General features: G+C 44.0%; 2 protein-coding genes across 2 annotated transcripts in view; one reads left to right on the top strand and one right to left on the bottom strand.

Moving 5' to 3' along the window:
• gpatch2 (G patch domain containing 2) overlaps positions 1–2,736 on the bottom strand; it is an 8,966-nt gene extending 6,230 nt beyond the window's left edge. The window contains exons 1-3 of the mRNA XM_019871554.1: positions 2,573–2,736; positions 770–1,013; positions 1–331 (exon numbers count right to left, since the gene is read on the bottom strand). Of these exons, the coding sequence (XP_019727113.1) occupies positions 1–331; positions 770–1,013; positions 2,573–2,622 (625 nt within the window). The 5' untranslated portion in view covers positions 2,623–2,736. The remainder of the gene's footprint in view (positions 332–769; positions 1,014–2,572) is intronic.
• Positions 2,737–4,410: 1,674 nt separating this feature from the next.
• Positions 4,411–10,983, top strand: LOC109516702 (phosphatidate phosphatase LPIN1-like). The gene is made up of 3 exons (XM_019871443.1): positions 4,411–4,813; positions 10,439–10,642; positions 10,722–10,983. Exons 1-3 carry the CDS (start codon positions 4,739–4,741, stop codon positions 10,857–10,859), a joined length of 417 nt encoding a protein of 138 aa, XP_019727002.1. The 5' UTR covers positions 4,411–4,738; the 3' UTR covers positions 10,860–10,983.
• Positions 10,984–11,019: the final 36 nt, after the last annotated feature.

Here is an 11,019-nt window from a genome sequence, read left to right as displayed (position 1 = left end):
GGCCCTCGCCGGGGCTCGGCCGGCTGGGCCCGGCGCCCGCCGCGCGAGCCTTGGGGACGGACGGTGGGGCCGGCATCACTGCGGAGGGGAGGTCCGGTTCGGCTGGGGGATCCACAGCCATGCGCTTGACCTTGCGTCGTCGCCTGAGGCTGCGGGTTCCCTCGGCGGACCCTAGCACGCCCGGGTCGTCCGGCCAAAGAGGCCGCTTGCTCCTACCCACGTCGGATGTCTGCGGCGTGCGGCGTTTGGGGCCCAGCTGCTCGTCCGAGTCACTGTTGTCGCGAGTGTGGTTGTTTGCGGTGGACACAATTCCTGTGCCAGCACGGTAGTCCTGTGCAAAAAATAAATAAAAAAAAAGTTTAAGGAGACCACAGCCAAGGCTCATCCATCATTGTGCTTGACTTGTGTAATTGAAAAATCCTGTTCCACTCTAGTCCTCTAGGTGGCGGTAATGGTGGAGGTGCTAAATTCCATACAGAAAAAGCCATTTTTCCACGGGTCACTTGGCCCGAATGCACACAGGCAAATGGCTAACTCACCTCAGTTTGAGACAGTCCAAAATATTCACTTCACAAATTGTACAACACTTGGCAAAAATTATGCAATCACTACTTCGGGAGGAATTATGTGACAGAAGACAATTTGTATTCAAATTAAATTTTTTTTACAAGTACAACAATGGCATCGGTTTATGTCAGCATATGAGCTGTTGTTCATTTCTCTTCAGTCAATCATGAAATATTGCAATCGTGTTGCAGAGTGGACTCACCTTGTGCTCTTCGACGCTGGACTCGGAGCCCTCGCTCAGGTGGGCCGTCTCCCAGGGCGGGTGAGGGTTGTCGGAGCGCCGTTTGCGTCCCCGGCGCTTCCGGGCCTGTCTCTTCAGCAGGCAGCCCACGTTCAAAGCGTGTTCTCCGCCGTCACCGAAGCCGCCGCGCGCCGCCTGCTCCGAGCTCTCCTCCAGGGCTGACACCAGATCATGGACCAGCTCGTCCATTGTCCGGCGAAAGTGCCTGAAAGGAAGACAATTGTGTTTTAAGCGGGGTACACGTTTACCGTCAATCAGGCCTAATTTGAGTGAAGTGATCCCAAATTTTCACATTGTTTTTCGCTGACTTTCTCCTGTCTCCCCGTGACACCAATTTATTTATACACGCGGTGGTCTGTGCGACTACAGTAACATTAGTCCTTGGGGGAAAAACGATCCCTGCGAAGCTTCGAAGAAAAGATTTGCTTCAACTTTGTTCATGTCAGATTTGTATAATTGCTACAACACTAATCCTGACTGATTGTCCCATGCTGTGGGAAGTGTCAGAACGGATTTTTTTTTCGTGAATGGGAGAAGAGTCAGGGCTGTCAATTTAAAAAGTTCAACCAGTTCAATGTGTACAATGGTGAATCCAATTGTGAGTTGGGCCAAGCGACAAACACCATGATTGTGTTGTGAAGTGGTATTAAGGCAACTGGGAAGTCCCTGCAAGCTCATGCTGTTGGCTGACGCAAATAGAGGAGCAAATGGTTGTTTTGAGTGTTCCAACACATGTCTGCCAAATCCTTCAATCCAATAAAAATGACAATGGCAACAACAATGTAGTTACCAGGAAATCTAACAGTAAGCCAATTGGGCTTCAATTTCTTCTTCTACTACTCGCTGGGCTTTGTTTTTTCCGATTGGCTAGCCAGAGCAAATCTCGTTACAACCAACTTGGACTCTTAAACAGACCACAGCTACAGTAATATGCAGACACGTAAAATACATTTCATAATCAGCATTTCTACTAAATGAGGATCGTGTATTTTATTTGTTTGTGTTGTCATATTAAATCGATATGTACGCTGTTACAGTGCATTTTTTGACAGTGTAATTCAAAGATCGACTGGAATTTCGTATGTTGACAGGACGGACAAGGGCGAAAATGTAATTCTCCTGCAGCGAATGCCTTTACAGGACGTGTTCTATTTGGACTGCTTGTTTTGACAATCGAACGGGACCATTTTCAAGAGGCCAGTCGCTCAAGAACCCACATACAACTGTCCCCATTTGGGAAGTTGACTGTCACGACACACATTTAGCAATTTGATGACATTATCTCAAAATCATGACAAATGAACGCTACTCCTAGAGTTGGCTTTGTAACTCAAATGATCTGAGCAAGTAATTTCCCCGAGAACTGTCACTAAAACAAGAGTGTCACATACTTACGACAAAAACTCTGCTTATAAGGCCACTTCTAGTTTTGTCGCGTTTTGTTTTTGCAGCCATAAAATCAACTTGGCTTATTAGCTTTGGATGCTAATAACACTCGTAGTTACTAGTTGCTCATTTGTAACTCTTGACTGCCATTTAAAAACGCAACTAAGCTCTAATCGCACTCGTCCAATGCCACTTACGTTCATTTGTTGTCTTTTGACAAGAAGCAAAACACACGCGACAACGACGAAGCTACGATGCTAACCGGATAGCACTGTTAGCTATAGCCGGCTGCTGCTTTCAGCGTCAGACAGCAACAATTTCTTTTCTTTTTTTCTCTTTTTTTCTTTCCCCCCCACCCCACTCAACCGAATGACCTACCAGCCGTTCCCCGCTTTGCCGATGCTTTTTCGGTTAGCCGCACGGAACATTAAAGCCACCAAATGCCGTGCACGTTTAACCAGAAATGACGAAAGGACATTTAAACATCACAAGCAGCATCCTGACACAAAAGCGAAGCCAAGGAGGACAGACAACACTGAACGCAACGATAGGTGTGAGGGGCTTTCACTTACACTTGGAAAGGCGGACACTCGCGGAGAAATCGCCGCTGTCATACAGAGAACTTTTTTTAAATAAATACGGTCACAGCAAATAATTATTTTCAGATGAATAACATGTGGATAAAAACGTGGCTCCGTCTGAATTAATCGGCAATCATAGGGTAACCGCTTCGAACAATAAGGCGGACGTTTCAAGTAGTTGTTTCGATTGTATTACTCTTTTATGTTATGTGTTCCGTTGTATTGTTATTTTCCGATAAATGTCCTGGAAATCGCTTTGTTAGAGTTGCAGCTGTGTTGAAAGCGCTATATAAATAAGATGTATTGTATTTAAATGCAATACAGTAGTCACAAAAGAGTTTACTAATTTCGGAGGGGCCATAAACATTCACGCGTTACAGTCGTCCCTCACGACACTGCGGTTCAATGTTTGTGGTCTCACTGTATCACAGATTTAAAATCGTGCGTGTCTAATTTTGTATCGCAGATTTTCACGCAAATGTTACTGCAGACCCACGTAGCAATAAGCACGAGCTAGGAACGAGTGCATAAAAGACAGAATGGCTGAAGTTTGGCATCTTTTTATAAACGCAACTCTACTCGTAGCACGTCCGCTTTCGATGGCAGAGTTGCAGAGCTCCATTCCTGTTTGGAGTTTGCATGTTCTCCCCGGGCCTGCGTGGGTTTTCTCCGGGCACTCCGGTTTCCTCCCACATTCCAAAAACATGCATGGCGGGTTAATAGAACTCTCCAAATTGTCCCGAGGTGTGATTGAGAGTGTCTATGTCTGCTCTGCGATTGGCTGGCAACCAGTTCAGGGTGTACCCCTCCTATTGCCCAAAGAAAGCGGGATATGCTCCAGCATGCCCTCGACCCTTGTGAGCATGGGCATATTAGAAAATAGAAGGATGGATGGAGGGAAATCTACTTGCTTGCCTTTCTGCGACTTATTTCAAAATAAAGTTTGTATTTTAGGTGTCCATTTCACGATTTTATATCTTTTTTAAATGGTAAAAATCAAGGGAAAACAGCATAGTTTAAACATCGCTGCTGGTGTAGCGGTACACCCGACGGACTTGTGTGCGGGTATCTTGGGATTGGTTCCTACTCAGTGTGCATGTGGGTGTGCGTGGTTGTTTGTCTCTATATGTTCCCTGTGACTGCCTGGTGACCAGCTGGGATAGGCTCCAGCAACTCCCCTTGACCCTGTTCAGGATAAGCGGTGTTGGAAATGGATGGATGAAGTTTGAACAAATTTGTTGACAATCTCATTTACTTTTTAAACAAAAAAAAACATGTCTTGAACTAGGTGGATTTAAATATTTGTAACGGTAGTCATTTTTCACACATATTTTGTTTTGAGGGCAAAATATTACGCTGGAACAATGATTAAAAATGTTTAAACAAGTATGGGGGGAACTTACACTCTCACATGCAATGACGTCTTTGAACCACTTGGAGTCAGTGTTAATCACCACTGGTGGAAAAAAGTTGCCAGCTGGCCAGTCAAGTACATCCCAAAAGGTTAAAGGTTAAATCGTGACTAGAGTGTAACAGTAATCACAGTGGGCACCCCGGCAGTCTTGAACCTCAGCCGGCGGTAATCTAATCTCATGTTGGACGTCAATGACATTGCGGCCGCGGTCAACGACACGGCCCCTGAGACAACAACAGGTGTCCCCAAGAAAACGGAACAGTGGTCCAGGAAGATCTACATGACTCTTCCGTGTTTGTGTACATCTCCAAATCAAACATTCTGAGAAGCCACCCGAGCAAGTGTCGTCTTCTGAAATGCCGAAGAAGTCAACGGGTCTGATTCAGTATAAGCGGGGGCCGGTCTCAGGTTTCCCTGACTTGAGGGCCCCAGGTAAATTTAGTCGGTCGCACTTGCAGTTTTGGATCTCAGACTCATTGAGGCCATCACGGAGTGAAGATCACCGGACTTAAACGCATTTGTGGATACATACAGTACGATGGTGGAATCATGACATCGGCAGAGGAGGGTGAAGAGCTGGAAGAGGCCGTTGAACACTATCCCACTGACAAAACATGGAGTTGGGTAATAAAAGCATGTTAGAAGATGCCAGTGTGGACATCGAGTGTTGGGAAGTCGAATGTGGCGTGTGTCGGGAAAAATATGACCATTATATTTTCGATTTGTGGATTACATCTTTTGTAACATCTCGGCTCCCTGTAGAATTTGCATGCGCTTCCTTTTCCTAATTACGTCTAAATAAGAAAACAAAAACAACACAAAAGAAGTATGGCGAGCCATTTGTATTTGTTCCTTCTCTCACCTGTTATTGAAATGTGAACTAAAACAGGTGGAAATAGGAGTTAGAGTCATCTTTTGCCATATCGAGGACTTTTAAAGTCACATGCTTTTCAGAGTCACAGATGCTACGACAGTGCTACATGAGGATGGCGACCCAAACAAAAATAATGCCCGCACCTCATGTGCATATTTTGTATCCGTGATGTGCACAAAGTTTTCAAATCTATAAGTAATTAAATAAACACATGTTTACTACTTTGCAGATTTAATACTTCTGTAATCGATAACAAGGACCTTCTGTAAATCTGTTTTAGTGGTTCATCAGCATTTTAGCAAAAACGAAATATTTTGTGCTCTGTGAAAATTGGTTAGGGTTTGCAGTGCAGGATATTGGTTCGCACTACTGTACTTGCCTGCCTCACAGTTCTGAGGTTCTGGTTCCGAATCTCGACTCTGGACTTCCCGTGTGCGTTTGCATCATCTCCCTGTGCTCATATGTTGTTGTTTTTTTTCCCCCTGTTTCCTCCCAAAACATGCATGACTCGAAATGTTGCAAAATTATGAACGTGTTTTGCATTATGTTAATGTTTGTGTCACATCATATGATGCTCAGGCCACAACACCGCGGCCCAATCAGCGGCCTCCCAATCAGGCCAGGCTGTAAAAGGGATTATTGCACGCTACAGTGATACTGTTGAGTCAGCGAAAGGGCGAGAACTCCCGCTCCAGGGCCAATTTGATCATGTGACACCTCATTTGCATACTGCTTTGTAGAAACACGGTGCCAGCTTGTGAGTCAGCAGAAAGGCCACCAGTCAATTTTTGGGTTCAGAATTCACACATAAGCAATTTAGGCAACAGGAGGGTTTTTAAATGGGGGGAATGAGGTAAGAGGTGGCGGAATCAAGTCGCCAATTCAAGGTCTTTTTGTTAGTCCTGTATGCTGCTGTAGTTTACTGAGCGGGTCATACATCAAGTTGGCCACCGTCGGGCCTCATTCTTGGCAAGGCATCTCGTTCCTTGAAACCTGTCTAAGAAAAGCTGTAAGTCTTGTGTGTCCTCAAAGGGCACCGTCGCTATGTGGCGGCACTGATACAAGCTGCAAAAACCCAGTGCCTATTAAAAGGACGATTAAAAAAAAAAGAAATTAACTTGCCATTTCCCCGCTTGCTTGTCACAACGCAGAACCTTTCTTCCCGGATTGCTAAAGTATGTGCTTCAAATTACAGAAGTATCATTAGTGTCTGCTTAACAGCTCGTAAATGTAGGCCTGACATGATGCAATGCACAATTAACGAATTACCCACATTCGGCAAGAAGAGATGATGTAATGACAGGATGTTGGCTGTTAGCCCTCTCCGTTCACACAAACACACGCCTACGCATTACATGTGGCAAAAGTACAGATGCCTCCTTCACAGAAATAAAAGCATTAGAAAGTACTAGTACGCATCCGTTTTCAAATATATAGAGGGGCTGTACGTTAAAAGTCAACAGAAAATTGCACTTCAGTACAGGTGCCTCAACAGTTCATTACTTGCCGCCAATGAAAAAAAAAAGGAATGCAAATATTTAAATGGCATGTTTATGCTCACAGAAGGAGGAGCTGAGGAAAGTGAGGAGGAAGGGGCCTGGGGGTATGGTGTGGAGCCTAAATTTGACGATAAAAACCACAAGTAAGAACTGTGGCGTCGAGGTGTGCTGTGATTGGCTAAGAGGATCACCTCATAACATCAGGCCGGCACGGTGATGTCAGCTGGTTTGCCGCCACAGTCAAAAGAGGCTCAGGTGGTGGGGGCGATATAAATATTTTTACATTTGGCTCAAATATCGCATTTGTACAAATGATTTATTATATATAATTACCCATGTTGCCGCTCATTATTTTATATCCTTGAACTAAATTACTTGTGCCAATGCAAAAGTGTCTGTCTTTCCAATCCCCAGTTCAGTTTAATTTTTCAATGTAACTTTGGTTCATTTTGCTCATAGTTTTATCAAATGAACATCCCTTGCATCTGTCTATCTACCTACCAGCGGTCTTTCTTCGTATCTAGCTAGTTTTATCGCTTTAAAAATAAACTTCAGGAAATTATATGTCACCGCTGTTGCCCTGTCAGCGGTGATTTTAGCAACGCGGAAGCTCCACGCTGATTGGCCGATGGGCGGAGCCTCGTCTGGAGCGTACGAGCAAAGACAGTGGCAAGCAAACAGCCAGTTTGCCAAGTGATGCGTCAGCTGTCCGAAAGACACACTGCTGCATTTCTACTTCATATCATGATCAATGTAGGTCACGTTTCATCACGGTGAGATGACAACAGCCTGTAGCGTTAAAATAGATCATGAACAGTGATCGAAGGCAAGTGACTACTTTATAATGCACCGCTGAGGAATCTATTTCGTTTTGTCAACGTAATCAGAAGGTAAGAGACACTATGTATTTCCACCTAAATGTCATTTACGGTCCCTGTAGTTAAGTTACTGGACTTGTATAATTCTTGTTTTGCTCTAAAAATATAATTCTAGTCTGGTATTGATCTAAACTGCAGCAGTCCCTTTTATTCTTGGAAAGCCGCAGGGTATTTGCGATCCATCTGAGGGGCCATTTACTTTAACGCTATCACTTGTACATACATACATATTACAATTCAAGTACGTGTACAGGTCGAACTATGAAAAATATGGATGTTTACACCATCAACAATCTGCGCGCTACTAGAATCACGGTGAGATGACAACAGCCTGTAGCGTTAAAAATAGATCATGAACAGTGATCGAAGGCAAGTGAGTATTTTATAATGCTCCGCTGAGGAATCTATTTCGTTTTGTCAACGTAATCAGAAGGTAAGAGACACTATGTATTTCCACCTAAATGTCATTTACGGTCCCTATAGTTAAGTGACTGGACTTGTATAATTCTTGTTTTGCTCTAAAAATATAATTCTAGTCTGGTATTGATCTAAACTGCGGCAGTCCCTTTTATTCTTGGAAAGCCGCAGGGTATTTGCGATCCATCTGAGGGGCCATTTACTTTAACGCGATCACTTGTACATACATACATATTAAAATTCAAGTACGTGTACAGGTCGAACTATGAAAAATATGGATGTTTACACCATCAACAATCTGCGCGCTACTAGAACGACTTGCGAAGCACTCGAGGTTAAATACCGTAGTACATTTTTTTCCCTCGTCACGAATGTACGACTGGCAGATCAGCTGTCAAGTAGTGCACAGTTTTCCTTAGCGACTAGTAGTAACATTTTTCTACTTGTGGGACTCTTTCTTTCCTACTAGTGAGGACAAAGAGTTTACAGTACTAGTACATCGATCTAGTGCTGGATATCAGGGACATCCAAACTTGAATGTAAGACAGTTATAAGGTAGTAGTGTAACGAGTGTGCCTATTATTGCATACTAGTAGATCATAAGTGAAACTAATAGTGGAAAAAAAATATAGTGAGGGCAAAGAGTGTATTAGAACAAGGACCTTAAAGTTAAGATGGATATCAAAGACATGAAAGGACTAAATGCTCGGACGTGTATGTATTTTCAATATGAGTGTCAGCGCCCAATTCACGAAAAAAATGAAGGAAATGGTTCGCTTTTGTTTTCACTTCCCATGTGACATCAGCTTGTTTCATTTTCACAACTGTTCAGTATGATGAGCACAATTGGCTTCAGTTGTTTTATGCTAGAATAAATGTACATAAACTTATCCCATATTTACTCCTATATTACAACAAAGCATTTATTCAGCAGTCGTGGTCTTGCAAGGTTTCACTGAGAGAGACGGTGAAGAATAATGTTGAAGGGAGGTGGGGGGGATGGCAACTCCCACTCTACCAAGCACACAGGAGTGCATCGATATTATATTCTTTGGATTAAAGACTTGGCCCTCAAGAGCGGAGGAGGAGGGAAAGGGAGTTGTCGATGGCGTTAATATTTTTTTTTTCAGTTTCAAAGTCAAAGCGCTGTCGCTTCTGCAAGCCAGGATGAATCGAGCCTTTAAAAATAGCTGCAGTCCGCAGATGAACAATTTTCAGTTTGCATTAAATATTGTGCTGTGTTCAAAGTCAAATGTTGTCAACTCAGCTGGCCGAGGCAAATTAAGTGACTGAATCGTAGTCATGCTCTTGCGCAACACCATCCTCAGCTTTCAACACACAAAATGAAACCCATCTTCATCCGATGTGCGTTAGTTAGCACATCTGCCTCACAGTCCTGTGCTGTGATTCTGGGTTCAAATCTCAGCATTCCTCTGTGGCGTTTCTTGTCTTCTTGCGTGTGGCCGTGCTTGTGTGTTTTTATTTCGAACGTCAAGAAGGTAACATATCCCCATCGTACTGTAGATGCTAACACATCAATGTGACAAGCTGTAATTACAATCGCTATTTAGACTACATTCACTTGTCTGCCACCCATGTCACTCACCAGGCTAGTCGCTGCTTTTTGAAGCCATAAACACTCAAAGGCACAGCGACTACAGTCATACCTCGGTTTTCGACCATAATCCGTTCCAGAAGGCTGTTCAAAAACCGATTTGTTTGAAAACCGAAACCACACTCTTTCAAATAAAAAACTTTATTGAACACGTCTGCTCACAATGGAACGCTACACGAGGAAGCGTCACTTCCTCGTGTAAGGAAGGCGAGAGGAGTCAAGTGGCGCATTCAATGCGCTCAGGTTGGTTGAGAACCGATTTTCGGTCGGAATCCGGGGTATAAAAAACTCGAAATTTTTGGTCGAAAACCGATTTGGTCGAGAACAGAGACGTTCGAAAACCGAGGTTTGACTGTACACCCTCATGACGACAAGCACTATGGAAAATGGTTACGTACAATCCATCCCTTTCAGTCTTTGGGACCACTTTTGGGGGAGGCCCTTTTCCATTCCACGGTCCATAAAATCCCTCTTGCAATTTTGAGGGGGGGGGGGGAAAAGAAGGCAATCAAACACTTTCAAAGATGAGTAAAAGTTTATAATCGTACTCCCAAAATATTGTCGAGTCATGCCTGAACTGTATTTGTCACTATTCAACGTCCTTCTCCCACTTCTTATTATTCACGATGCAGCTACAGTATTAGTTTGTATGACATCACTTTTTAACCACATGACTTTTTTTTTTGAACTCGGGTGTCAGGAAAAGGCTTTGACAAGTTTCCCGCACTTTCAGGGATGGGCACACACAACAGGTCAAAGGCGTTCTTATTTCCTTGGAACCAGAACGTATCTGAGAAGAGATTTTTAGAATGCCCGCCCTCAACTGCGACCAATTACGCTTCTTCAGAAGTTGTCTATACTTAAAGGGGACATACATATCATGCAAAACACTTTAAATGTTTCCAACTGGTAAAAAAAAGTATAACGTGTCCTGTTTTTTGCTTGTGTTCTGCCTGTCCCCACCAGACCCGTCAGACCATGAACTACGTGGGCCAGTTGGCGGGTCAGGTGTTGGTGCAGGTCAAGGAGCTGTACCGAGGCCTCAACCCGGCCACGCTGTCGGGCTGCATCGACGTCATCGTGGTGCGGCAGCCCGACGGCTCCTTGCGCTGCTCGCCCTTCCACGTCCGCTTCGGCAAGATGGGAGTCCTCCGCTCGCGAGAGAAAGTGGTCAGCAAATGAAGAGGCATGCAAAGAAAAACACACTAAGGAGTTTTAAAATGCAGATGTGTATATATATATTTTACAGGTGGACATGGAGATTAATGGAGAGCCGGTGGATCTACATATGAAGCTCGGAGACAACGGGGAGGCCTTCTTTGTCCAGGAAATGGAAAATAACCAGGTACAGGAAATTAGAGTGGCTGCTGTTCACTGTACTATGTAACCCGCACTGCGAGCGATGCTGACTCAGCACAAGGCTCGACTCAACCACCATTCACTCCATGAACCGTGCCGTCTTTTCCCAAAGAAAGCGTCAAAGTCAAAGGAACAAACAAAACTGACCAAGATGACACAATTAGTAATTAATTAATTAATTAATTAAT

The sequence above is a fragment of the Hippocampus comes genome, unplaced genomic scaffold (genome assembly GCF_001891065.2).
Source record: "Hippocampus comes isolate QL1 unplaced genomic scaffold, H_comes_QL1_v1.1 scaffold100, whole genome shotgun sequence".
NCBI classification, from domain to species: domain Eukaryota; kingdom Metazoa; phylum Chordata; class Actinopteri; order Syngnathiformes; family Syngnathidae; genus Hippocampus; species Hippocampus comes.
The sequence above is the reverse complement of the archived record's forward strand: the minus strand, read 5'-3'. Positions and strand labels throughout refer to the sequence as shown.

What these genes read in the sequence shown, in the direction of transcription:
- LOC109516702 (XM_019871443.1), top strand. Translation starts at nt 4,739, where the DNA reads ATGACATCGGCAGAGGAGGGTGAAGAGCTGGAAGAGGCCGTTGAACAC. An exon ending in CTGACAAAACATGGAGTTGG is followed by an intron (nt 4,814 to 10,438) that starts GTAATAAAAGCA and finishes TGTCCCCACCAG; the next exon opens with ACCCGTCAGACCATGAACTA. An exon ending in TCCGCTCGCGAGAGAAAGTG is followed by an intron (nt 10,643 to 10,721) that starts GTCAGCAAATGA and finishes TATATTTTACAG; the next exon opens with GTGGACATGGAGATTAATGG.